The sequence below is a fragment of the Spermophilus citellus genome (genome assembly GCF_964194105.1).
Source record: "Spermophilus citellus genome assembly, chromosome: 6".
Classification (NCBI taxonomy): domain Eukaryota; kingdom Metazoa; phylum Chordata; class Mammalia; order Rodentia; family Sciuridae; genus Spermophilus; species Spermophilus citellus.
Genome location: NC_138187.1, coordinates 8,832,242 through 8,858,512, shown reverse-complemented (window position 1 = coordinate 8,858,512; position 26,271 = coordinate 8,832,242). Strand labels below are relative to the sequence as shown.

The window sequence follows — 26,271 nt, the reverse complement described above, 5'->3', positions numbered from 1 at the left end:
GAAATGAGGAGCCTGCCAGAGCTTGCTGTGGTTTAAATACAGCTCTGGTCTCGTAGCCTCTAAGGTATCCTTGCTCCTCTTTCTCCTTGGGAAGGCCTGGGGTGGGGATGTGGGGTTAAGGTTGAACAACTGGGTGTTGTGTTAGGAAGTAGGTCCACTGTCCCTGAAAAATAAAGGCAACCCAGCCTACAGAACTTGAGCACAGAGGGGCTATAAGAGAGGCTATAGGGACAGTGGCATATATGAGAACTGCCAGGGGCAGAGAGAGGGTTTGCCTGGGGGCTTCAGTAGAGCCATCCCTGGGGGAAGTGCTCTGCAGGTCACCTGGTGACTGCTGAGGACAGGAGTCTGTTCCCAGCTTCCCTCCAACCACAGTCTTCACCTCCTAAACTTGTTACCATGACCATGGCCACTCAAGGGTCCTAGAGGCTCTGCCCATGCTGTGCCCCTGCAACTTCAGGGCCTCAGAGAAGGCTGGGCACAGCTTCCCAGGAGGTGCTGTGTTAATGCCAGGAGCCCCTCCCATGAGCGCTTCCTTGGCAGTTTCCTCTTTTGGCCAGCATCCTCACAGGCCCCTGCTCACCTTGGGCTGCCAGAGCACAGACTGTACCCTCCACCTCCCCAAGTCTCAGCGCAGCCTGGAGCCTGAGAGTCTGGGGCAGAGAGACTCACATTGAGGGAGGTCACCTTTACACCTGAGCCATGCCCACTGACCTTTGCCTTGTGGCCAGCTCTCACACACATGCCTTACGTGCTCACACCATGTGCATTCACCAGCACATGACCAGTGCAGGGCTGAGGTCCTTTTATTTCTGCACCACAGTGGATGGGAAAAGGATGTGGGCCAGCCCTGTGGGTGGGTGGCACCTCAAAAGGAACTAGCCCATGCCTTTAGCCTAGGTACGGGGAAGCAGGGTACCCTCACCAGAGAGGGAATAACACCAGTAGCCCAAAGGAAGGTTTAGATGGGAAGAATGGACACTGGCTGTGCCATCCTGTCAAAGACCTGCCCTGAGGGAACTGGGAGGCTCCTGGTCAGAGTGACAGCATGGAGTCATCTGTTGAACCTGGGGCGGGTGCCATGGGCAGCACACGAGAGTAGGTGGAAGAGGCTGGAATGGTCTCAGCAGGATTAGGGTCATAGGGCGGGGGAGCTGTGCCTGGGTAGAGTGGAGGACCCAAAAGCCTGCTTGTTCTCATCTCATGACAGGAGTCCTGTTGTGCCAGCTGTCTTAGTGTTCTCTAGTGGGGAAGGGCACCCAGTGCTGAGCTGAAGGCTGCAGAATGCCAGGGGCTCCGCATGGCCTCGGCCTTGGCCTCCCCTTTCTCTGGGAACAAGTCCTTTCCTGGCCAAGCGTGACCAGTGAGATCCCTCCCCAGGACCAGTCCCTTCTGGGCAGGAGATGTCATGTCTGAGGGAAAGGAGAAGTTGGAGAAAGGCTGGCAAGGCTGGGCCCTCTGGACTCAGGTTGAGTGCCACGGGGTGCAGGAGAGGGTGGCCACCATCACAGGTGTCGCTGGCAGGGGGTGAGCCTCCTAGCTCTCCTCATCACCACCTGCAGCGCTTCCAGCTGCTGAGGGCTCCCCAGAGGTGGGTGGCAGAGCAGGGCTGGGGCTCGAGAGCCGAGGCTTCCGCATGAATGGGAATACCCTGTGGCAAGAAGAGGCCAGATAAGTGGCAGGAAGGCCCTGTCTCCTCCCTGCAGGGCCCTCACCACTCACTGGGCACAGGGACTGCCTGGGCTCACCGTCTCTTTGTTTCCAGTGGAATCACAGCTTCTGCCAGTAGGCCCTGGTACATGTCAGACTTCATGAACCTCGGGTAGGAGTCCTGCCAGAGACAGCATCCTGGGCTGAGCTGGAGCTCAGGGGACAGCACTTGCCTAGCACGTATGAGGCACTGGGTCCAACCCAGCATTGCTGGGGTCTTGTCCTGCCTACACAGAGGCCCTGACAGGAAAAGGGCTGGCAGCAGCCACCCTGACTTGCCCAGATCAAGGGACAGACCTGAGGAGACCTGCCTCCCATCTAGTGGGACCACAATATAACAAAAGATAGCCAGGAGCTACAGTGCCCACACATATGGAGAGGTAAACCAGGCCAGCCTCAGCATCTCAGCCAGGCCCTGTCTCAAAATAAAAATGGCACCCCAGTGCCACCCAAACCAAAATAACTTCCAAGCCTCACTGACCACCCTTGGCCAATACTGGGGCCCAACTCATTATTTTTTTAAAAAGTGATAACTAAGGAAGGGTCAAGCATGACTCTGCTATGGGGTCTGCACACTGGAGAACCACAGCATAGAGTTGTGACATGGAAGCACCAGCCACAGAGGAGCGGGAGGGGACTGGGGACACACAGGGTAGAAATCGGCACATACAGTAGAGGGCGGGCTGCCCTTGCTCCTGACAAGAGGAGCGGGGAAAACACGCCGGCACTAGAGATAATACATGGGACAAAATCCAAACAGGTAACGTAACAAAAGCAACCAACACTGTGATGGGCCCCATGAGATTGGGTGGGGACACGAGCCCAGATGGGGCCCACCTTCTTCATGAGCATGTAGATGTGCAGTTGTGCATCATCCAGGACGTAGCGATGGGGCTGATGCAGCCCATCCAGTGTTCGCTCCATCGTCTGGCTATCGATGTTGACCCAGTGGGCAGCGCCTGGGGCCAGGAACTGCCTGGGATGGAGATGGCATCTGGGGGTTCAGGCTGGACATGCCCACACACTGGCCAGCCAGTACTACTCCACCACACTCACTGGTACACAGTGTCCACCAGAGTGGGGATCTGGGCTTGCCCTCCAAAGCGCAGCTCCTCACACGCCTCCCAGAAGCTGAGGTTTTCCGCTATGGGCCAGGAGAGCCAAGTCAGAGATCCTACCCAGGGGTAGCCAAGATGGGGATCCAAGGCTTCTTGGGACAGGAGGATCCCAAGCTGGCCGGCAGCCTGGGAGGAAGGGCCAGCCAGCAGCCTCCCTCAAGCAGCCTGCCATTAGCAAGGAGTATGGGGCTTCTCACCACTGAACTCCTTCTGTAGGAAGTCCATGAAGTGGGCCCGCCCCATGGGGTCATCCAGGAGCTCCCGGAAGCTGAAGCCCCACCGCTCCACACGAAGCTTCGTGGGCACAGCTACCCTGGGAGGAGAGGGGTAGGGCTGAGGGGAAGTGGTGCTACCAGCCCCCCAAGCTGTAGGCACACCCATGGTCCCACGGCCCTGTGCTCACGTGGGTGCATTCATGGCCCAGTAGGCATCGTCATCTGTGACCCAGGGGTTGCTGGGCAGACATCCTGCCAGGATAGGGTCATGTGGGCCTCGCTGGTGGCTGAACGTCAGGAACCTAGAAGAAGTCCAGGCAGTGCAGAGGGGCCTCAGGGGCAAGCAAGTCCAGAACGGGGCTGGGCTGGGGGTTTCCTGCCCGCCTGGACTCACGCCTCAAGGCAGATGGAGGACTTCACCCGGGTTCGGCCCAGCGCTTTCCTCAACCACTCTATCTAGGGTGCCAGAACTCTGAATCAGGACCTGGGCTGGAGCATGGACCGCCCAAACCCCCCTCCCCCAGGACCTACCTCTCGCTTGTAGAAGTCCAAGCTCTGTGACTGGAAGGAACAGGTGGCTGCATGACCAGCAGGTCTCCCCTCGGAACTGGACACCCACCTGCCCAATGCCCCTAGAGCAGAGTGCCTGCCTCACAAGACGTGGCAGAGGAAGGTTCAGCACCGCATCCCTGACTCTTTTAGAGAAAAGTCCCTTCTCCTATCCCTAAACCTGGAAGATCTCTGGGAGCCTTTAGTCTGGAGATTTCTAGAATGTTCCATAGAACCTTCAGGTGTTCCGAGTGGCCTTGATGTCCCCAGTTATGTTTAACTTGTCATATTTTCAGAGGTATTTAAAGTATTCTTTTAAACAACACATACATACGTGAAAAGTCCTTGTACTGGCATTACATTGGGGAACTCAACTCTATCTCAGAAACCTGGGGCCTCACAGCACCCCAGGTCCAGCAGGATGGCTGACCCAGGCTCCCTATGCTCCACAACCAGCACAAGGTATGGCGCTGAATATGTGTACTTCAGACTCTAGCTTGCCCCAGCTCTTTGACTGCCTTTACTCAGGAAGAGTTAGGGTGCTGAGATAAGCACTTTCCATCAGCAAGAGGACACAAATCTTTCTGGACTCTGGTTTTGGTAAGAGTAGTTGCCTGTCCAGGGCCTGATTTCTGTGGTTTGCAGGCCACAGAAGCCCCGAAGGGAAGTGGAATGGTCCAGGTGCAGGCCATAGCCCTGCTTGCCACCCTCCCACTTCCCTGGCACAGTCCTGGTCTGGGGGAGAGCCCTCCCCTCCCCTCCCCCAGGGCCACTTCACTTACTTGCACCCAGGCAGCAGGTGGGAAGAGAGAGCACAAGAGTTAGGAGGGGGCTTATACCAGAAGTAGAGTAGGGCCCTTGGAGTGGCACATCAGGGACATTTGTGTGGACTAAAGGACAGAAGGGGGACAGGAGGATGGAGCACAGCCCAAGCTGTCCCATGGTGGGTGGTGGGATGAGCCATGGGCAGGTAGGCCAGGGCAGGTGTGTGTGCCAGGACAGGTGTATGTGCAGACGCTTACCATCTGCACCTGATTGGCATTGTTGGAGCCCCTCTCTGGGCCCTGCTCCAGCACATTGGGGACCCCAGGCTGCAAGAAGGAAGGTAAGCTGGGGTGTTAGGTCCCTACCCCTAGGGACCCCAATTCTGAAGCTCTTCATCATTTAATGTGGAAACTGATGAGCAAGCAACCAAGCCTCGCCTGATCCTGAGCTCTATCCTCTACTCACTCCCACCCCTAAGAATGGTTCCCCAGATAGAGTGGGCCTTGAATCACCTGCTGGACCTGAGTCTGGGGAAGGCAGGGTCCCAGGTAGCACCCCAAAGCTCAGTTCTGTTGTAGCTCCTCCTGGCCCCCACAAAGGCCTCAGTCCCCCAAGGTTCCCCTATAGCCCTCCCTTAGACCAGGAAAGGATCTGACTGGTCCTGTGGTCTGGGGGTACATGCAGCCACAGTCCTGAGTGTGTCACCTCTGGGTTCTCAACTGAATCACAGAATGACAGCTTCCTGTCACCCACCAGAACCAGGAAGGGCATGTCATTCCTACAGGCTCAAGTCAGAGTTTCAGGAAAGGTTCCAAGGATGAGGCAGACCCCATGTGTGCCCAACAAACCCACCCCCTCATGTCCCAGGGACTCACCGGGGGTCTGTTCACCAGCCAGTATGTCTGCTCCTGGCATGCAATGACCAGCCTGTCCCCTTTCCTGCGCTGCTTAGCTGCCCTGGAGGAAGCGGGAGGTTAAGCAGAGTCCCCCCTTCCCACTCTGCTCAGGACCTGGAGCCTGGGATGTTTTCTGGTTCTAGGACTGCCAGGCTTGTTGTCACTGGGTGTGGGCATAGACAGGGACAGGGCTCACCGTAGCTGTTCCCGAGCCTGCATCACTACCAGGTCCCAGGTGTGGTTGATCTTCTTATGCAACTGGTCATAGTGCTCCTGGGGACATGAGGTCTCCAGTGGGTGACCCCTTGCATACCCAGTTCTGGGACATGGACCCCACCTCTTCAGTGAGAGTGAGGGAGCGAGTGATGTGTGTGTGTGTGTGTGTGTGTGTGTGTGTGTGATCTTTCCACCTGGAATGGAGGCCAGCCCTCCCCTGAGGCCCTGTACAGGGGCTGTCTCTCTGGCTCTGGGAGCATTTAGCTGCCCCTTCAGGGTGGGTGGGGTGGGGGCTTGCCCAGCAAGAGCAAAGTGGGTATGGACTGTCTCAAAGTCTGAGCTGCACACTCTGGGGCAGACTGTGAGGCTTGGGTTCTTCCTGCTAGACTCAGCCTGCTGGGCCTCACCTTCTCATGGGTGACCAGGGCTCCCTGCCTTTGTATGTTCTTCTTGGTCAAGTAGATGGCTGGAAAGACAGGGAACAGGCTGCAGAGACAAGCTCTGCCCAATCCTGGGAGCTGGCCTGGTGCTAGCCCCAGGTCTTCCACACTCACCATAGTCCAACTCAGCAGCTGGCCACAGAGTGCTGGTCCAGAAGTAGGGAGTCTAGCCATGTTGTGGGGTAACGATGTAAGGCACCTCCTGAGCCCTACCACCCATATATTGCCCTCACCCTCACAGCTCCCGTCCAGGAGACCACTGGCCATCTGCCCACCTCCAAGAGCTTAGTGGACCACTCTCCATTCTTACCACTTGAACTGAGTCCACTCATGCTTTAGGGTTTTGCGCACAGATTGCCTCCCCACGCCCCGATAGGGTAGGGGTGGGGGCCTGCCCAAGTCCCGGATGTAGTCACATCCGAGCTTAGGGTTGTCTGATTCTTGGATGTGATTGGGAAGGGCAGGAAGGGGGCTCCATCATGTTTGAATAACACGTTGAGGTGGAGGTATCCTGTCTTCACCCCAACACAGCCTCCTTCTTCAGGGGTGGAGGCTTAAGGACATCCCCTGCAGGCAGCTGGCAGAGTTCTCCGCAGGTAATGCCTTTTTATGGGGGTCTTGGAGTGGCCCCAGGAAACTGAAACCCCCACCCCTTAACTTGGTCATTATCACAGGGACACTTCCAATCCTAGCCTCCTGGGGAGGGGGCGGTGAATCGCCAGCGGTGACTTCACCACACCCCCCTCCAGCGCTAGCAGGCCCGCCCTCCCGAGTCCCCTCCGGAGTCCCCCTGACAGGCGGGGGGGCAGGCAGGGTCGCTCGGGCGCAAGGCCTGACCTGGAACCTGTAGGGCGTCTCGTCCGGCCGGAGCGCCAGGCTGCGGGGCTCGCGCAGCGGGTATACGTAGCCGTGCTGCACCAGCAGGCTGCCCAGGTGTAGAGCCTCTGCGGGGGGGTGAGTGAGTGCTCCTCCCGGCCCGCCCTCCCCAGCCCCTGGGCTGGCCGACCCTCACCCTCCTCCGAGATGCACAACTTCCGGACCAGCCACTCCAAGACGTCGCCGCCTGCACGGGAGAGGCTGGGTGGGCGCAGGCCTGGCTCCCTGCTCCCCCCCAGGGCCCTCACCGCGCCTCACCCGTCACCGCGTGCGGGATGACAGTGATGAGCAGACGCTGGCTCCGCGTCCGCACGCCCTGGTCAGGGTCCTGCATCCTCACAACCATCCGCTCCATCTGGGCGAGGGAGCCGTGAGGGGCGTCTCGGCGGCGTCCCCGGACCCGGCTCCTAGAGCGGGCGAGGCCAGCCCCTGCGCGTCCCCCATCCCCCCCGGGACCCTAGGGGCTGGAAGGCCCACCTTGCGGAGGTGCGGCCTCTGCGCGCGGGGGCGCCCGCCGCGGGGCGCTGGGCTAGCGGCCATGCCTAAGCGGTGGACGTCCGAGCGGCCCCGCCCCTCCCGCCTGGGTTAACCCTTGGGGCCTCGGGCAGAGGCCCGCCGCCCAGTCTGTGTTGGAGAGCCTGCAGCGCAGGGCAGTGACAGGGGCGACAGGGACCCAGGGATGCCCTCCCAGGTCTGGCCTGGCCTGAGCCTGGGGAGGTGGGGCGAGGCGCACCTTCCACTGGACGAGGGGGCCCGGAGGGCGTGGACTCGGACCTGGAGCGGAACCAGCAAATAGAGGCTCAGGGGAGGGTCCTGAGAGGAACAAGGGTTCGGGCCTGCGGTAGTCCCAGGCTGCCAGTGTGTGTCCCCCAGGGCGGACGGGACCGGCAGCAGTCACTGCTGTGGGGTCAGAAGGGTCTCTGACAGCCTGAGGAGTGTTTCTCTGCAAACCACGGCACCCACCGCACATGACCTGTGTGGGTGCCACAGGTTGGTGTGACCCTGACCATGATCATGAGCTGGTCCGAGTGGTTCCCAGCACTATGGGAGCTGTGTTGGCTTTTCCCTGTGTCAAAGTTGTCCTGTGGTTGAGGTTGCTGGGAGTGTGTGACACCGTGGGTTCCTGAACAGGGGTCCTTAGAGACTGGGGAGAAGAGTGGGGAATGGCCACATCCCCTTAACTACACAGGAGATTGGGTGGGACAGCAGGTGAACAGGCAGAGATCCAGGGTGCCCTGGAACTATAGAAAGGGGTTTACTGGAGAAGGGAGGTCTCAACACCCCCTACCCAGATTCCCAGGGTCCAGGCACTTTCTGTCCCTTCTCCAGCAGCTTGGCCATCCCCTCCTGAGATATGCCCAGGCCCTCCAGGCCCCATTAGGAAGCCCTTTATAAGAAGCAGAAATGCTATATGTTATATTTATTCTCCCTGCGCCAGAGGTCAGATGGAGGGAGGTGGGTAGGGTGGCCTTGGGCCAGGAGCATCCAAACATGGCCACCTAAATCCATTACCAGTGCTGGCAGTGCGGGTCCAGAATGACATGGGGCAGTGGAGCTGGGGGCTGGAGGGGGCACCTTCATAGGCAGGAACTCTTCCTCTTAGATCCCAGGTCACCCATTCCCCACTCCCATACACACTGTATGTGGGCAGGGGACAGGGTGGGGTGTGTGTCAGGCTGGCTTTGAGACTGAGTGAACATCTGGATGCTATAGGCCACCAGCAGCTGGAGCTGTCCCCTGGAGACAAGTGACCTAATACTTCCAGTCCTTCAGAAAAGGGCAGCAGGGGTGGGTCTCCAGGGCCCCTTTGCAGGATTCTGTTTTGGAAAGACTGGCCAGGTGAAGACCCAGCCAGAGTGCACAGAGGGCTGGCCTTTTGCTCAGACAGTGGGGCTCTGGTCTGATTCCTGGGTGTCCCCAGAAATGGGGATGGGGTAGAGGTGTCTAAGAAAGGGGGTTCAATCTGGTGTTGGGCAACCCCCTTTATTCAGACCCAGCCTTTGGTCTGTCTCCTGCGGAGGGTCTGCTCACCCCTCACCTGCCCTGGCTGACCCCCCACACCCATCCACAGCTCTCAGGTGTCAAGAAACCCTGGCTTCCCCCTCATCTCGCCTTCTATTTTCTTCATGGTTCTCTCCCAGAGGGCAGGACCTCCCGAATTATCTGGGTCCCCAGGCCCCTACAGATAAAAACCAGCCCTGCGGGCACAACCTTTAGTGTTTGTGGCCTAGACTGAGCTTCAGGGTGCTCAGACCAGCCTGCCGAGGTCCCCTTAGGCTCGTGCCAGCCCCCGCACCAAGTTAGGTGGCCCCGGGAGTCCCCGCTGCCCAGACGCTGCGCGGGGGCGGAGGGGAGGGGCGGCGGAGGGCTGCTGGGCCCAGGTGTGGCCTGGCCGCCTGCAGCTAATGAGAGCCGGGGGACACAGGGGGGAGGGGGAACGCACCTGCTGCACTTCCCCAGCCCCGCCCGAGGGCTCGGGGGAGACCCCGGCTCCTGCGGGCGCCGCAGGGCGGGGCGGGCCGCGGCGGCGGCGGCGGCGGCGGCGGCGGGGACGGCCGGGTGCCGGCGCCGTGCGGGCGACACGCGCGTCTCTGCGGGCTGCGCGGGGTCCGCGGAGCGGCTGGGGGCGCGCGGCGCGGGCGCGGCGCTGGGCGCGGGGGGCGCTCCCGGCCGGGATGAGCTCACCGCAGTCGCGCCGGGGCTGAGCCGAGCCGGGCGGCGGCTCCGCGTCGGGCCGCGCGCCACCATGCTGGGCCTGGACGCGTGCGAGCTGGGGGCGCAGCTGCTGGAACTGCTCCGGCTGGCGCTTTGCGCCCGAGGTGAGCGGCTGGCCGGCCGGGTGGCGGCCACGTGGGCGGTGGGCCTTCCCGGCGGCAACTTTGGGGGCGCGTGGGGACCTCCTGGCGTTGCCCCGGCCTGACTCCAGCGGGAGTGGGGGCTTGATTCCCAGCAACCAGCAAGGGGAAGGAAGCCCAGGGTCGCGCGCGTGTGAAGTCAGGGAGGCACGGGTCTCTCCCCTAGGTGGGGCTGGGGCTCCAGAGAACCCTAGTCTGGAGGCTCCATGGGTGGGGGCTAGAGCATTATGGGAAGGGCCCAGAGGTAGGGACCCCCTGGAGGGCCCCGGGGCCATCACTCTAGCAGTAGTCCCAGCCCCGTGGTTCCCCACTTGGGGTCATCATTCCTCCACGTTTGGCCTCAGGGAGGGCCCCTGGATGGACATCTGGCCAGAAGCAAGTTGGCACCCCAAGGATGCCCCTTGGCCAGGTGCCTTGGGAGCCTCCTCCAGCCACCAGGGCTCTTGTGGGAGAGGCAGGTGGGATGCTGCCTATGCCCTGGGAGCCCTCTTACTGCTCTCCCTGGTTCACCCTCCCTCTGAGCTCCACCACCTGCCTCCTTCCTAGTCCTTTGGGCAGTGGGAGGCACAGCTGGCCAGGTGGGGGTGCTCCAGCAGGGTGCTCCAGTGCCAGGATCAGCTGGGGGCAGCACCTCATATGCCTTCTCCAACTCCCAGTTCTCCTGGCTGACAAGGAGGGGGGGCCAACACCACTGGAGGAGGCACTGGACGACGCTGTGCCAGAGTATCAGGCACCTGGGAAGAAGAGCGCCCTGGAGATCCGGCAGCTGGACCCTGAGGACGAGAGCCTCACCCAGTACAAGAGAGCACTGCTGGGAACTTTGCCACCTGTAGTGGGTATGGGCTTGGAACCTGGGCCTAGAGGGCTGTGCCTGGGTGGGGAGCAGCAGGGCATGCTATGGACATTGCTCCTCCTCAGATCCCAGCCTGCCTAACGTGCAGGTGACCAGGCTGACGCTGATTTCGGAGCAAGCTCCAGGGCCCATCACCATGGACCTCACAGGTAATGCCTCTGCAGACCACCACCATTTGTCTCTGGAGCAGAGACCTCTTAGGACCCCTGTGCCCCATCCCAAGTCCCTGGGCCCATCCTGAAACCCTGAGGGCACCACACCCCACGTGGGGCTCCTGAGGCAGGATGAGCCCGCCCTGGAGTTAGAGCTTACCTGCCATTTCCCTCCCAGGGGACCTGGCTGCGCTGAAAAGCCAGGCGTTCATCCTGAAGGAGGGTGTTGATTACCAGGTGAAGGTTACCTTCAAGGTGAGGGCAGCTGCGGTGGGAGGCGCCGGCCGGCCAGTGCCCTGGCCCCAGAGGAACCTTTAACGCCGTCTGTCCCACAGGTCAACAAGGACATCGTCAGTGGCCTCAAGTGTGTGCACCACACCTTCCGCAGGGGCCTGCGCGGTGAGGGCAGTGTGGAGGGCCGGGTGGGGGTGAGGTGGGGCAGGTGGAGGGCAGCCCTGACATCCTGTCCCTCTCTCAGTGGACAGGGCTGTCTACATGGTAGGCAGTTATGGCCCCAGGGCTCAGGAGTACGAGTTCGTGACTCCAGTGGAGGAGGCTCCGAGGGGCGCACTGGTGCGGGGCCCCTACGTTGTCAGGTCCCTTTTCACAGACGACGACAAGACAGCCCACCTGTCCTGGGAGTGGGGCCTCCGCGTCTGCCAGGACTGGAAGGGCTGAATCCTGGCTCTGGCCCTTGTTCCCACCTCTGTCCACTGCTGCAAGGGACCCCAAGCTTTCCCTGGCCCCTGGTCAGTGACCAGACCCTGCCCTCTCTCTGTCCTGCATCCCGCCTGGCGCTGTGCCCCATTAAATGTCGTCTCGCTGCCCTCCGTGTGGCCTCTTTCTGCCTCCCCCTCCCTCAAGGGGGTGCTCTCAAGCTTTATCGTCCCTGAGAAAGGGCCCAGGTGCTACGTGGCGATTGCTGCTTGGTCCCCAGTCCCCTTATCTACCCCAGCCTCCCGGGCCCGGCACTGCCATGGACGGCCAGCTTCTGCCTGTGCTGCTGCTGTTCCTGCTGGGGGCCTCAGGCCTACAGGGACAGGGACAGGGACCTGAGAGACCCTCAGAGGATCTCCTGGAGGATACCCCTGGGGAGGAGGTCCCCAAGGAGGATGGGGTCTTGGTGTTGGACCACCACACCCTGGGCCTGGCCCTGCAGGAGTACCCAGCCCTGCTGGTGGAGTTCTGTGAGTGTTTGGGCCAGTGGGTTGGGGGCCACAGGGACTACCCAGGGTCTCCAGCCCCAGCCCTGTGGACTGGGGGATCTTCCCAGAGGCACTGTGCCCAGCACTCCAGCTTCCTAGGAGCACCCTAGGGCAGGGAGCTCTGGGATGGAGTGTGGAGGGGTGGTGGTTATGCGGGGAGGCCCAGGGGACATGAGAACACCCTGTTTGGCCATCTGTGTCCTCGGGCTGACGTCCTGCCGCACGGCCACTTCTCCAAGCTGCTGGTGGTGGGTCTTTCTGCAGGCTCTCTACAGAAGCATGGGGATCTGGGTCTGTGGACACCCTAGTAAATAAATGTCAAATCCGTCCTCGCGGCAGCCTCAGGAGGCAGCCATGTGTGTCCCAGGAACCCCAGCCATACCTTGTTGTCCCTTGTGCCCCAAGCTTGGGGGCCTGGAGAATCTGACTCCTGATCTCAGCCCTGCCATGGCCCAGGCTTGGGTGGGGCCTAAGAAGAGTGTGCACAGCACACCCCTGCTCCCTCGGGATCTGCAGGGAGGGGCTGTGGCTGTGCAGGCCTGGCACTCATGGCCTCATCCCCCAGTCGCCCCGTGGTGTGGGCACTGCAAGGCGCTGGCCCCTGAATACAGCAAGGCGGCTGCCTTGCTAGCAGCTGAGTCGGTCACGGCCACACTAGCCAAGGTGGATGGGCCTGCGGAGCGGGAGCTGACGGAGGAGTTTGGTGTGACAGGGTACCCCACGCTCAAGTTCTTCCGTGATGGGAATCGGACGCACCCCGAGGAGTACACAGGTGTGGGGTAGGCACAGCCTGGGGTGGGGTGGGCTGGGGCCTGCGTAGACTGAGGGCACACTCCACAGGCCCCCGGGAGGCCAAGGGCATCGTTGAGTGGCTAAAGCGGCGGGTGGGGTCCAGTGCCACCCGGCTGGAGGATGAAGAGGGTGCACAGGCACTGATGGATGCTGGGGACGTGGTTGTCATCGGCTTCTTCCAGGTAGGCTGGGCTGGGGGCCAGGCCACGGGGGCAGCAGTAGTGGTACCTGCCAGCCTCACAAGATCTGGGCGTGTAGGACTTGGAGGATGAGGATGTGGCCACCTTCCTGGCCCTGGCCCGCGATGCCCTGGACATGACATTTGGCTTCACTGACCAGCCAAAGCTGTTTCAGAAGTTTGGCCTCACCAAGGACACTGTGGTCCTCTTCAAGAAGGTGAGTGGCGCTGAGGCAGGGGTCAGGGCTAGGGCTATGGCCCTAGGTGACCCTCTTGGTGTCTAGTTCGATGAAGGACGGGCCGACTTCCCAGTGGACGAGGAGCTGGGTCTGGACCTGGGGGACCTGTCCCGCTTCCTCATCACACACAGCATGCTCCTGGTGACGGAGTTCAGCAACCAGGTGAGCTCAGCTGCCTGGGGGTGCAGAGCTGGCTGGCTGGGCCCTGGGAGTCACAGGAAACCATTCCACAGACCTCCCGGAGGATCTTCAGCGCCAGGATCCTCAACCACCTGCTGCTGTTTGTCAACCAGACGCTGGCTTCACATAGGGAGCTCCTGGAGGGCTTCCGGGAGGCGGCTCCCCCGCTCAGGGGGCAGGTAATGGGGGACCAGGAGGAAGGGGTGACACGGTGGCAAGATGCCCAGCATGGACTCTCTGCTGGCAGGTGCTGTTTGTGGTGGTGGACGTGGATGCCAGCAATGACCACGTACTGCAGTACTTTGGTCTCAAGGCTGAGGAGGCCCCCACCCTGCGCTTGGTTAACATTGAGACCACTAAGAAGTATGCACCCCCTGGCGGGGGGCCTATCACCTCAGCCTCCGTGGCAGCCTTCTGCCAGATGGTCTTCAGTGGGAAACTCAAGGTGAGCTGGCTAGAGCCACAGGGTGGGGCAGGGAGGGCATAGCCACTCCTGGGGTCCTTCCCCACACAACACCAGAGCTCCCGGCCTGGCCCACAGCCCTACCTGCTAAGCCAAGAGGTCCCCCCTGACTGGGACCAGCGGCCCGTCAAGACCCTTGTGGGCAAGAATTTTGAGCAGGTGGCTTTCGATGAAACCAAGAATGTCTTTGTCAAGTTCTGTGAGTACTGAGGCTGGTGGGTGGGTGGGTAGGTGGGTATGTGGGGACCCGGCTAACCAAGTATGATACCTCACAGTTGCCCCATGGTGCAGCCACTGCAAGGAGATGGCCCCGGCCTGGGAGGCACTAGCTGAGAAGTACAGGGACCACGAAGACATCATCATTGCCGAGCTGGACGCTACGGCTAATGAGCTGGAGGCCTTCACTGTGTCTGGCTTCCCCAGGCTCCTGTACTTCCCCGCAGGGCGGGATCGGAAGGTGAGGAACTAGGGCTGGGGCTGGGGCAGTCAGGCCTGGCTCCGGGCTGACGCAGGTGGGCTGTAGCAGGAAGCACCTTTAGCTTCCCATTCTTCCCCAGATGATGGAATACAAGGGCAACAGGGACCTGGAGAGCTTTTCCAAGTTCCTGGACAGTGGGGGTGAGCTGCCAGCAGAGGCACCCACAGCCCCCTTCCAGGTATGCACCCCATCCAGGGTTCTAAGCCCTGGGCAGGTCACCTCCAGGTGGGGCTGACAGGACTTGGGGTGGGCTGAGGGCAGAGCTGAGCTGGGCCTCTGTGACCCTTTCTAGGAGCCACTAGCCAATTCCAGTGTGGGGCCCCGGGAGGAGCTGTAGCCACCACATCACTGCCAACTGCAAGTGGCAGGTGATCCTGGCTGGAGAAGCTGTGCTCCGTGAATAAAGAGCTTTGCTCCTGGACTGAGTGTGTGGTTCCTGGCAAGGCTGGCAGCACGGCCGTGGCCAGCCTCAGCCTCCTGGGCCCGCTGCACCATGTGGGGCCTTTCTGCAGCCATTGCCTGTAGTGCCCCCCTCCACCATGACCTTCACTGATGGGTCTGAGGATGGCAGGGCTCAGCTGGGCCCATCAGCTGTAGTCAGTCACTCCACAGCCAAGGCAGCTCCAAAAATTTTTATTTCATTGCTATCCAAGTACCTTGAAAAGATCATTGTACAAGTCATTGCATGGAAAACGGCTGGGTCAGCCCCCTGCTGGCCCTGGCCTGAGAAATGTACATATTTACATGGGCCCTTAGAAAGGAGGGTCCCCACCCGCTGAGCTGGCAGCCAGAGACAGGCCCCACAGTGCTCATTGCGGGATTCACACAGTGACAGGCGAGAGAGGGCATGTTGAAGGCACTCAGTGACAAGTACAATCTGCAGGGGCCCCTGCACCCAGCCTGGGCCTGACCGGGTGCCGGGGCAAGTCCAGGGGGAGCAGTGACACTGGCGTTCGGGACCAGTGAGGCCTGCGGGTTGCGAGGTGGGCAGCAGGGGCTGCTGGGGTCTCCTGCAGCTCCAGGCAGGTAGCCTGGCTCGGGGACTCTGCTATTGCTGTGGTGGGCCTCCCTCTCCTGGGCAGGACAGACCAGCCTTGGGACTGCTCTGAGGTACCAAGGGCACTGCTGGGTACTCCCCGCGACCCCAGGCTCCGAAGCTGTGCTGTGCTGGCCTCATGTCAGTCCACCTTCTCCACCTTGCCGATGATCTTCTCCTCAAAGATGGGCAGGACAGCCGCGTCCTCTCGAACCTCCTCAAACACCACCCCACAGTCGAACTCGTCGCTCACCTTCTTGAAGTAGTACCTGGGGATGGGGCCGCAGCCAGTGAGAGGGGTTTCTCCCAGAGCCCACAAGTTGCGTCCACATGCAGCCATATGGTGCAGTGACCACTGTGGTGCTGCCAGCTCCCTGCCTGCTGGGAAGTGTCCAGAGCCCTGGGAGCCCTGGTCAGGCCCAGGTGCTGTGATGAGGAGCAGGCGGGCGTGGAGAGCTGGGCTCTTTCCGTAGCCACTCGGTGACAGAGACTGACCTAGCAGCCTCCACCTGACTCTGAGGTTGGCCTTCAGGGCCCTCTCCACCCTCTGCCCTTCTCAGGGATCCGGAGGCCTCAGCAGGAGGAGCTGAATTGTGAGGCTGGAGCCCAGGTCAGCCCAGCACATACACCGACCTGTTTGGGCCTGTTTCCCCACCTTTAGACACAGACCTGATGCTACCCACTCCCCCACCTGCCCAGTATGGAGCAGCAGGCAACACCCAGGACTGGGAGCAGTAGGCTGAGGGTGCAGACGAGGGCAGGAGGAGGTGGGAAAGCAGCTCTTCCTGCACAGCGGCACCTCACTAAGGCCCCAGATTCTCTTCTTACCTGTAGCTGCCCTTCTTGGTCAGCAAGTCCTTGAACTGGCCCAGGGTGACTGTGCGGCCCCGCACCAGGGTCCGGTAGGGAATGGGCTCCCCGCAGAAGTAGTAGGCCACAACGATGCTGTCGCAGGGCTGGGCACTTCCGCTGCCCGCCCTCCGCTGTGCCCTCGTCCTGCAGGAGAGAGTAGCAGCTACTGGGCCTGCTGGTGCCTGCTCAGGGCAGCTGGGGCCCTCGCTCAGCAGCTCCACACCTGCAAAGACCCTGCCCACATGGAAGTCACCCTGGCCAGTCCTCAGTGGCCTACCAGGACAGGTCCTATTGCCTGGTGGGAGATAGTGCCCACCCGCCACATGAAGTAGGCACACGGCTTCTTGCTGTAGCCAGGCAGAGCACTTGCTGTCCCCACAACCAGGTGGCCACTCCCTAGTACCCAACTAATACCTAAGTTCTGAAGCTCTTGAAATATCCGAAGGGCCAGGACAGGGCAATCAGACCTCAAAGCAAAAGTTCCCACTGGCTACAGCTGGCCAAACCTCCAGGGCCGATGAGGCCAATACAACATCCTGCCCAGAAGGAGGTGCGCCCTTTCCTGGCAGGTGCCACACGGCTGCTAGATCTGGGAAGGCAGGTCACGACCCTGTGCTCCCAAAGGCTGCTCAGACACAACAGGGCCTGGCCTCGGGTCCCTGAGCTGGGCACACCAGAAGCTTCCAGAGCCAATCTCATGGCAGGAAGGCAACAATGGGCACTTGTCTCCCTGCCCCCAGGTGAATGGGCCACCTTGGCAGTGTAACTCTTTTGCACACCAAGCTCCCAGGCACCTGTGTTTCTAGACCTTCCCTCAGTACTGTACTCTCAGAGCTCACGGAGGCCATTAGAGAAGTGCCACTCCAATGGACATGCTTCTCCAGGGACAGGAGGAGCAGGTGAGGAGTGCTCTGGAGCGGGGGCTCTGCAGTCCCTTGTTTACACAGTGGATCCCATCCTTACGCCCCTCTTTGGGGTGAGCCCCCCACACCTGCCTGGAGCAGGAACCAGGAAGGGGGAGGTCGGCCATTTCCATGTGCAGCAGGGCAGGTCCTCGTTCCTGGCTCTGGCCAGTCACACTGTCCATGAACCACACCAAGTGAGCCCTGTCTAAAGCCCCTGGTACCATTTCAAGGGACATGGCTGCGACCCCACGCACCCCAGCCTGGGCACAGGCAAGCACAAAGTAGGAGTGCCTGTGTGGACAGGCCACGGGCCCAGATGCACCCTGGCCTATCTCCACAGGGCAGCAGTGACTTCCTAGACAGGGATGGGAGGAAAGGTGGGAGCTGGTGCCCCCTTCTCCAGAACTGCCTCAGACATGGTGCCTGGACTCATGCCCAGAACAGCTACTCGACCTGGCAGGGGTGTGCCAGACTGGCTGGGGTAGGTGGCAGTGGAGGACCCTCCAGGCACACGTACTCTGTCTCGGAGAGCTCCAAGTCCGACACGGCTGGCACCACGCTCAGCACAGGTGTGCACGCTGGCCTGACGCAGGTGCGTCCCCGCTGCATAACCGCCTGCACATACCTAGAGAACAACCCGCGTCACTGGGGAGGGGACCACGGCCAGTGCTGCCAGACAGAAGGCCAAGGGCAAGGGGAGGGGAATGTGCTTGTGGGAGGTGGAGGGGACGCCACACCAGGGCGCCTGACTGTTGGGTCTGGAGCACCACGTTTGAAGAGATGCGAGGGCTGGACAGCATTGTAGAGCTGGGCACTCACCCAGGGGTGCACAGCCCCAGGTTTCTGAGTTCTGAGTTGAGACATGACTTGGGAGCACTGATCTGGGAGTTAAAGCTATGCTTCATCCTTAGGGACGACCCTCTGTGCTGCAGAGCCCACCTGCAGCCTCCCCTGAAGCACAGGGGCCCTACTCGGCAATCTGGAGCCCCTGGGGGATCCCTGGTCCTATGAGGGAGACCTGTCCTGGGGTCACAGTGCCCTTCTGCAGGGCCCCATGTCTGGATAGGCTGCTGAACTGCCCTGAGAATGATTTCCACCCTGACCAGCCTGGGCAGGGCCCACAAGGCCCAAGGCCACGTCCTTCTCTGCTTTGTTCCGTATATCTAGCTGCTTGCAAAAAGCCCATCCCCTGGACAGACAGATAAACCCAGCAATTCCAGGGTTCTCCCTACACCTGGAGTTGCTGGAGCCACCAGATGGAACCATGGCATGGGAACTGCACCCCAAAATGCACAGCAGAGGCAGCTCCTGTGGATCAGCTGATGTCCCAGGCCAGGAGAAAACCACAGCAGGTGTCTTCCTAGAGCACCCCACCCAGACTAGGGCAGGCTCCAACCAGACATGCATAGGATCTCAGCACCAAGAGGGAATGTCCCTACAAAGAGGAGGAGTGAAGAAGGCTAACAGCAATGTGGCTGCCCCTTCGGTTCAGGTGACTGTCACCCTGGCTCTGAAGTGGGTGCAGGCTCAGAGCCTGTTACAGGTCTGTGGCAGGGCAGTGTCACCTGACACCAGTGTAGCAGATGGGCTGGAAGCCTGCTGAACCCAGCCTTATCCTCTAGGCAGCCCAGAATAGGGCAGCCCCACAGCTGGGAGGACCCGAGATGCTCAGTGAAGGGCCAGTAACTTCTGAGGGAAACAGGGGCCTCTGTGACCATGGCCCAGGACCTGGTGAGGGACACATCTCTACGTATCACAGAGACCTGACCCACTGGGAATTCCAGCCAAAGGGTCAGAAGCGCATTCTCGCCTGGAGAGAAAATGCTGCTGCCCTAGAGGGGAGATGCTGCCTCAAGGGGCAGGCGGCAGGTGTGGCGCTTGGGCCTCAGTGCTGGCTGCAGTCCTGCCCACCACAGAGCCCAGATTACCCAGCGGCTGACGGTCACCTGTCCCTGCTGAGTTGGGGATCTGTGGCCTCCACCAGAACAGGTGCCAGAGAACACGCCAGCTCTCCTCCCCCAGGGGCAGTGGCGACATCCGGTATCCCACCTAGACCCACAGCAGGGCCACCTGCAGCCTCAGCAGAGGGGCAGCAGGCTGTCTGATCAAGTGCCTGCACCCACCTCTGCTTGGAGGGCAGCTTGCTGGCTCTCTCCTCCTCTTCCAGACGCCTGCGGGCCTCCTCCAGCTGGGTCAAGGGGTTGGGGGCCGGGTTGGGAGGCATCGTGGGGTCTTGAATGAAGAGATGTGAGGGCTGGACAGCATTGCGGAGCTGGGCACTCACCCAGGGGTGCACAGCCCCAGGGCGCTCGACGGACAAGGGCCTGGAGCTCTCGTGAACCTGCTGCTTCCTCGCTCCCGAAGACCTTGGGGAGCAAGGACAAGCATGGCAGTCCCAGTGCACTGGGCGGGAGCAGCTGAGGCCTGAAGCCGGCTTCAGGGGCTGGTGAGCTCCTAGCACTCAGCAGGTACATTCCTGTCTCGTGGGTTTTTCAACTTCATTTTTAGCAGCTTTACTGAGATGTGAACCATATACAATATATGCAAACTCTTTAAAACCATACACCATATACTATACATACTATTGTTAATTAAAAAGAAATTATTTATGGTGCATGCCTGAAATTCCAGCTTCTCAGGAGACAGAGGCAAGAGGATGGCAAATTTGAGTCCAGTCTCACCAAATTAGCAAGGCCCTAAGCAACTTACAGAGACCCCGTCTCAAAAAAAATAAATAAAAAGAGGGTTGGAGGATATAGCCCAGTGGTTAAATCCCTGGGTTTAATCCCCAGTACCAAAAATTTAAAGAGTAAAAATAAAAATAAGTTTTCAGGACTGGGCACATATAGCTCAGTGGCAGAGCACTTGCTTAGCACACGTAAGGCCTTGGGTTCAACCCTTAGCACCACCAAAAAAAAAAAAAAAAAAAAAAAAGTCCATGGTGGAAAACCTGGAATATACAGGAAATTAAAAGAAAAACTAAATAATTCACAATACCCTAATTTATAAATAGCCACTTTCAGTACATACACATCCCCTTACCCACTAAAAGCACATAACATAGCTGGCCTGAAGGTACGCATGTAGTTTTCCCTGATTTTCCCACTTAACAATCACAGCCTTCCCCTCACTGTGCCCTGGAAATGTGTTCTCCATCCACAACACCCCACCAATGAACCCTTGAACAGTCAGCAGAGACACAGCAGTCTCTGGGCCATGGGGGAGACATCAGAGAGGGCTGTCGCCTCAGGCAGGGGCACCTCAAGACAGGGCCAGGGCACCCAGCCCTAGCTCACCTGCCTCCATGACACTCGCCAGGAGCAGCCCACACTGAAGGTAGCCCCCCTACCCCAAGGGCTATCCATGCACACTATCTCTTCAACCACAGAAACTGCCTTTCTTGGGGAAATGTTTGGGACACAGCCCACCATCCTTTGTAAAAACCATTGGAGAGAAACCACAAGCCCACCCACACCCTAGCCCGAGCTGGACAGGGCTCCCTGAAACCCTGGGGACAGGCTCTGTGGCCCCAAACAAAGGGGATGGACAGTTGCCTCCCCTGACAATCCCAAGCCCCACTGGCAGATAGGGCTCCCATTACTCTCTTCAAGTCCTCAAGAGGGTGGTCTGTGCTGGCCAGGTATGGGCTGACACCTCTCTGTGGCATTGGACACACAAGGGACATGGGATGATACAGGGGAGTGAGCTGATACTGAGGTCCACAACATGTGGTGCTGGCCCTGGGGCCCTCACTCCACACCACCCCAGAGTAGCCTCTGTCCTCAAGGCTGGGAACAAGCAAGTGAGAGCAGATGGCATCTCCCACGGCTGCTGGCTTTCCTGTCCTGAGCTGGCCCCCTCGGGGGGAGGGCTTATGGCCCAAAGCCAGGAATAACCTCCACAGAGCAGGAGGGCTTCTGTGCCCTTGGAGAGGCTGCTGGCTAGCTCTGGGGAGGGGGCCGGCGCTGTGGGCACTCACCCATGGCCAGCCTTCCTGTGCCTGCTGATCTCCTTCTCCCCCTCGATGATCCACTGCATGATCTTCTGGTTCTTCTCTGCGTCCTCGGCAGGACCCGGCACCTCGGTGCTGCCACTCTTCCCAGGGTCCACCTTCTTGGAGCTCCTTTTGGAAGGTGCGCCTGCCTTTCCCCTGTGAGAGCAAGACCTGGGGGTTGCCCTGACCTTCTCCATGGCCTTCTGAGCCCCTGACACTCCACAGAAGGGCACTGTGCCCACTGCAAGGTGGCTACCTCTACAACAGTCTGCTGCTGCCTGAGCACACCACGGGAAGCTATACTGGTCACCCACAACCCACCAGGAGAAACACGGTGGACTGCAGCCCTGACCTCCACCTCCTATCTCAGGGCCAAGCAGACCCTCCTTACCCAGACCCTGATCCTGTGCCTGGACCCCACCTGGCTCCTGCCCAGGTTTCCTATGACTTTCTAGGGAAGCTCGGGCCTCCACAGGGATAGCCTGGCACCCTGGCCCTGCTGCTGGCCACTCACCATCATGTACAGGACAAGGACCCCGCCATTCCCAAAGCAGCCAATGGTGCAGAACTCACCCACAGGCCAGGTCACAAGTGTTGGGGATAGCGCCTGTATTCTCTGAGCAGCCACGGGACTTGGTTGCGTGACCGTGAGGCTCTGGGCCCCATGTGAAGCTGCTCTGGGCTCTGCGAGAAGCCTCGGCCTCCAGCTGCTCCTTGGGCCTGGATGTGCCGTGGTGCAGGTGGTGATGAACGTGCCTGTGGTGGTGCAGGCCAGCCACATCCAGCTTCATCCCGGACCTGGGCATGTGCTTCCCATGGCCCAAAGCTGCACCCCCCAATGTCACCATCTTTGCCATGTGCCCACTGTCGGGGGAGCGGTGGCCAGGCCCAGGGGACTGGCAGCCAGGTGTCCTCATGACCCGCTGCACATGCTCGTCCAGGATGCTTTCGGGGTTCTCCTCATGGGCATCCCGCAGCCCGCCACAGCCCACATCCACATAGCGGGGTGGGAAGTGGTGCCAGGCTGGGGCAGGAGGCAGCTTGTGATTCAGCCCCGGGGGCCCAGAGGGGAGGTCTCCATCCTCACCTTCTTCCTCCTGTGGGGACAGGCAGCACCTTCAGCACCAGTTGCACCCAGAAACCTCACATTGGAGCGCCAAATGAGAGCAAGGACTGGCAAGTGTGATTCAGAGGTCAAGAGACACTGTCCCCCCTCAGGATGTGGTCAGGCCAGGAAGAGATGTCCAATTCCAGGACACCACGAGCTCAAGCCTTCAAGGGCCCTGGAGCCTCCTTGGACCCTGCTGACTCCATTCTGCAGGCTGAGGGCAGTGGCAAGAGGATAAACACCGAGGGGAGCCACTGACAAAACTCTTCCTGGACTTAGTTTTCCTAAGTTTCTCAATAAAGTATTTTTTTTAATTGTTTTTTTCCTTTCCTTAATTTTACTGCCATACATATGTCCTACAACAGCTCCTGAGCAGCTGGGACCACAGACACGCACCACTATACCCATTTACAACCTGCAGCTGGGACCACAGGAGTGCACCCACTTACAACCTGCAGCTGGGACCATAGGCGTGGCCACTGCACCCACTTACAACCCACTTTAATACAAACACATTTCAAGATACTGAACACCAAATTCCTCACAAATGCAAAAGCATCGAAGCAGTTAGGACCTGTGTACCAGAGCTGCCGAGGCACATGCAGGGTGGCTGGTCGATTGGCACCTGTGGGACCTGTGGGACAGAGCATAGCTAGTGGATGCTGCCTGCCTATGGGGCTTGGGAACTCTGGGGGACAGCTCTTAGCTAAGGGTATCTCTGGACTGGCAATGCCACTATTCCTAAGGCAGCAGTAGAGAGGGGAAGGCCAGATGCCTGAGGACAGTCAGATCGTCCTAATGGTTCTGCATCTGCAGGATCCAACTTGGGGTCTATTCATCGTGGGTGCTGGGGACTAGACCCAGGTCCTCAAATATGCTGGCAAGAGCTTGACCTCTGGGCTACACCCACCACCCTGGTTGGGTTTGGAACACTAGATTAATTTAACTGCAGCTAATGGTTTTACTATCTTCTTGGTGTTTTTATTTTCAAAATTTTATAGTGATAATAATTTATTTTAATAATATGGTTATAAATACATTTTAAAGATATGAGACTATTCCTTCATAAAAAGGACTACCATCTACATCATAATGAGAACAGTACATGGGGCAGACTGGGATCACTGTGGACTGCTTGGAAGAGGTACCATGCCCAGAAGTGGAGGCAGCCCATGGTAGTGATAGCTTGAGGGGAGCCTGAGCTGGAAGAATCTACCTACAGAACTCCCCACCCCCAGTTGGTATCAGGGAGACACATGCTTCTTTCTGAGTCAGAGAAGGTAGTTCTGTTCCCATGGGGCAGCCGGCCAGGTCCTGCTGAGCTGGTACACACTGTCCTCCTGCCCAGGGCAGAGCCACCCCATCTGGCCAGTTGGGGGGTGGGCAGGGCTGAGGTAGCTGAGCAGCCCCACTGTGTGAGCTCAGTGTGGCACTCTCCTGGTCTGCCCTGAGCACATTTCTAGAGCTAGCTGTGATGTGCCCAGGGCCGTTCTCATAGCAGAGGATGAAGTCTGAGACACTGCTATGTACACTGAAACACTAACAAGGTCACAACAGAAACCCAGGGCTCAGCACTGGAAGCTCCGATTGCATGCTAAGGCTGCTCCAAATATTTGGGTTTGGGGACAAAGCTATGTACATTCCTCTTCAACTACCCAATGAGGCTTCCGCTGGCACCCCCAGAGGGCTGGCCCAGTGTGTGCACACTTAGCACCATCAGTGCCACCAGATGCCAGCTGCGACATGGCTCCTGGGCCACATCACAGAGTGTCCAGACAAGAGAGCTGCTCCTGTGAATAGCAGCTCACCTGACAGCATCTCACTCCTGTCTGCCAGAACCTCCTGGCAGTGAGGCCTGTACACCGCTGCTGGCAGGTGGCCTCAGGCAGATTCTTGAACTTTGGGGAACCACTGAGTCATCCCCAGGGATGTGGAGAGGGTGAACTAACTAGCATATGGGAAGTCCCCACCAGCACCTTCTCACACTCATGCTCTGCTGCCCGGGGTGGGGGTGGGGGGAAAGGCGGCTGCTGGTCTCAGTGGCAAGGGAACCAGGTCTGTTCCCTACTACACTACATGAGGAGCATCTGCCCAATCACTTGTCCCCAGACCAGCACTGCTGGCTCTTCTGTGTGCTCACCTGGGCAGTGTGAGTGAGCCAAATGAGAAGGCAAGCCTGCTGGGGGTGTTAGGGCCTGGGGGGGGCTGAGCCCACAGGTTAAATAAGGACATCAAGGGAGTGGTGGAGAAATAATTCCTTAGACATCACAGTTTGAACTTCAGGTATGGAAACTCATATAAATAGGAATGCCTGCATTTTCAAAGTATTTATGGTCACCAAACACTGCAAGGAGAGCAGAGGAGGCCTTTCTATGAGTGGCACAGAGAAGCCCAGGGTGTGAGTCCCATGTGGTGGTCTTGACAGGAAGGGGAAGGCCAGGATGAAGAGTCTGCAGCACTGGCTATCTGCCTCAGGTGGCCCAGGCCACCAATGGGGCACAGCACAAAGGGCTGCATGGCCCACCACCCGGTCGGTCTGTCAGGTGCTGGGAGCCTGAGGGTCTCCTCCCAGTACAGGGCCACATGGCCCCCTAGGCCTGTGAGAGTGAGAAGGTGCTGCTAGGGTGCAGAGTGCCAGACAAGAGGGTCAGAGGAGCATGGTGCCAGGAGGAGCAGGGGCTGGGCTGACCTCAAGGATCCGAGTGGGGGAACACACGGCAGTGCAGATGCAGCTCTGAGCACAGCCCACTCACCATCCGTACACGCTTCAGCCGCTCCTCCAGCTTCTCCTCAGCCTCCCGCGTGCGCTGGACAGCCTCCAGGCGGTGGATAAGTTCCTCAGCAAACTTGTGTGGCTCCACGCGGATCTCCTTTGGCATTCGGTAGGTACGCTGCAGGAAGACATGGGCATAGGCAGCATGCCCCACACAGAGGCCTCCGCCTCTGTGGTCATCAGCATGTGTGCTGAGGACAGTTTCTGTCTACAGCAGGTGCTCTTCTTCCCTCTTACTCCAGCACACTTTCTCATTGCCCCTGCCCTTGTCTGCACTCAGCCCAGAGGTAGGGACTCTAGGGACGACAGACTTGGAGGCTGAATGAGCAGGCTGTAGCACTCTGAACCCAGCACTGCGCCCTGTGCTGAGCACCTGCAGCCTGTGCTCATGAAAGCACTGAGGGCATGACACCAGGGGAGCATGCAAAGGCTCAGTGCACAAGGCCACCAAGGACGAGAGTCTAAAGATAACCCATGTGGCATGGCTGCCAGCAGGCCCAAGGTGGGTATGTGGTGCCAGGGCACCTTCAGGGCCTCTGTCTGGCAGGGACCCATGACAGGCCTGCCAGTAGTGCCATACTGGAGTGTGCATGGATCGGTGTGGACACAGGGGTCTGCTAAAGCATGGGAGGCACAAAACTCAGAGCACAGGGAGAGCTCTGGAATTCAAGAAATTTTCCTGTCTTGGTGGGGTTCTTTTTTTTTGTCTTTTTTGGAACTGGGGGTCGAACCCAGGGCTTTGCGAATGCAAGGCAGACGCTTTGCCACTGAGCTACATCCCAGCCCAGAAATTTTCCTTTCTAAAAGAAGGTAAATCTGAAACGTTTTATAGTGACAGTGCTTTTAACTTTTGGGGAGGCTTTACCTTAAAATAATTTGAACCTTAAAACAGCCGCAAGATCATCAGTAGGCCTGCACGACCATACAGCTGCTGGCCTGGCCAGTAACCTGCACGCTCCACAGATCCATCTGCACTAGCTGGAGTGCACTGAGCAAAAGCAAGGAAATGCCACCTCTGAGCACAGGACAGCTGTGGACGCAGCAGCCTGACCCTGTAAAGGCACTCCTGTCACATAGGGCTCAGGCCAATCTTACCCACCCCATGATGTCCCTGTGACAAAATGTATTTAAAACTCCAAGCCAGTATGGTGCAGTAGGACTGCAAGTTCAAGGCCAGCCTGGACAACTTGTCAAAAGCCTGTCTCAAGGGCTGGGGATGTGGCTCAAGCGGTAGCGCGCTCGCCTGGCATGCGTGTGGCCGGGGTTCGATCCTCAGCACCACATACAAACAAAGATGTTGTGTCCGCCGAGAACTAAAATAAAAAATAAATAAATAAATTCTCTCTCTCTCTCTCCCCCCCCCTCTCCTCTCTCTTAAAAAAAAAAAAAAAAAAAAAAAAAAAAAGCCTGTCTCAAAAATAAA

At 59.2% G+C, this 26,271-nt stretch overlaps 4 protein-coding genes across 9 annotated transcripts in view; 2 read left to right on the top strand and 2 right to left on the bottom strand.

Annotated features, from left to right (window-relative positions):
- Positions 1-115: 115 nt before the first annotated feature.
- RGS11 (regulator of G protein signaling 11) lies at positions 116-7,388 on the bottom strand. Its single transcript, XM_081297616.1, has 17 exons — positions 7,263-7,388; positions 7,044-7,140; positions 6,922-6,972; positions 6,747-6,853; positions 6,024-6,075; positions 5,877-5,935; positions 5,450-5,526; positions 5,233-5,314; positions 4,615-4,683; positions 3,575-3,604; positions 3,438-3,499; positions 3,232-3,345; positions 3,026-3,141; positions 2,767-2,854; positions 2,548-2,686; positions 1,749-1,831; positions 116-1,651 (listed from the first exon to the last, which is right to left on the bottom strand). The coding sequence occupies exons 1-17, from the start codon at positions 7,323-7,325 to the stop codon at positions 1,537-1,539; spliced, it is 1,404 nt and encodes a 467-aa protein (XP_081153742.1). The 5' UTR covers positions 7,326-7,388; the 3' UTR covers positions 116-1,536.
- A 234-nt stretch (positions 7,389-7,622) lies between these two features.
- Positions 7,623-11,470, top strand: ARHGDIG (Rho GDP dissociation inhibitor gamma). Of its 3 annotated transcripts, none has more exons than XM_081297621.1 (6): positions 7,623-7,775; positions 10,297-10,476; positions 10,559-10,642; positions 10,824-10,900; positions 10,981-11,044; positions 11,124-11,470. In XM_081297621.1, exons 1-6 carry the CDS (start codon positions 7,754-7,756, stop codon positions 11,321-11,323), a joined length of 627 nt encoding a protein of 208 aa, XP_081153747.1. In that variant the 5' UTR covers positions 7,623-7,753; the 3' UTR covers positions 11,324-11,470. The 3 variants fall into 3 exon arrangements, with proteins under 3 accessions (XP_081153747.1, XP_081153748.1, XP_081153746.1); XM_081297622.1 differs by lacking the exon at positions 7,623-7,775 and adding an exon at positions 9,133-9,604; XM_081297620.1 differs by lacking the exon at positions 7,623-7,775 and adding an exon at positions 9,389-9,604 and having other exon boundaries at positions 10,824-10,882.
- Positions 11,471-11,606: 136 nt separating this feature from the next.
- PDIA2 (protein disulfide isomerase family A member 2) lies at positions 11,607-14,587 on the top strand. 2 transcript variants are annotated; one of them, XM_081297618.1, is made up of 10 exons: positions 11,607-11,832; positions 12,416-12,622; positions 12,691-12,824; positions 12,901-13,038; positions 13,105-13,221; positions 13,293-13,418; positions 13,487-13,684; positions 13,781-13,901; positions 13,978-14,159; positions 14,260-14,587. In XM_081297618.1, the coding sequence occupies exons 1-10, from the start codon at positions 11,622-11,624 to the stop codon at positions 14,413-14,415; spliced, it is 1,590 nt and encodes a 529-aa protein (XP_081153744.1). In that variant the 5' UTR covers positions 11,607-11,621; the 3' UTR covers positions 14,416-14,587. The 2 variants fall into 2 exon arrangements, with proteins under 2 accessions (XP_081153744.1, XP_081153743.1); XM_081297617.1 differs by lacking the exon at positions 11,607-11,832 and having other exon boundaries at positions 12,009-12,622.
- Positions 14,588-15,290: 703 nt separating this feature from the next.
- Positions 15,291-26,271, bottom strand: part of AXIN1 (axin 1) — a 37,961-nt gene continuing 26,980 nt past the window's right edge. For 2 of the 3 annotated variants that reach the window (XM_081297078.1, XM_081297079.1), the window contains 7 exons: positions 24,829-24,966; positions 21,541-22,064; positions 20,953-21,123; positions 19,097-19,339; positions 17,491-17,598; positions 16,045-16,212; positions 15,291-15,485 (listed from right to left, as the gene is read on the bottom strand). In XM_081297078.1, coding sequence (XP_081153204.1) covers positions 15,359-15,485; positions 16,045-16,212; positions 17,491-17,598; positions 19,097-19,339; positions 20,953-21,123; positions 21,541-22,064; positions 24,829-24,966 — 1,479 coding nt within the window. In that variant the 3' untranslated portion in view covers positions 15,291-15,358. The remainder of the gene's footprint in view (positions 15,486-16,044; positions 16,213-17,490; positions 17,599-19,096; positions 19,340-20,952; positions 21,124-21,540; positions 22,065-24,828; positions 24,967-26,271) is intronic. The other variant, XM_081297077.1, reaches the window with a different exon arrangement.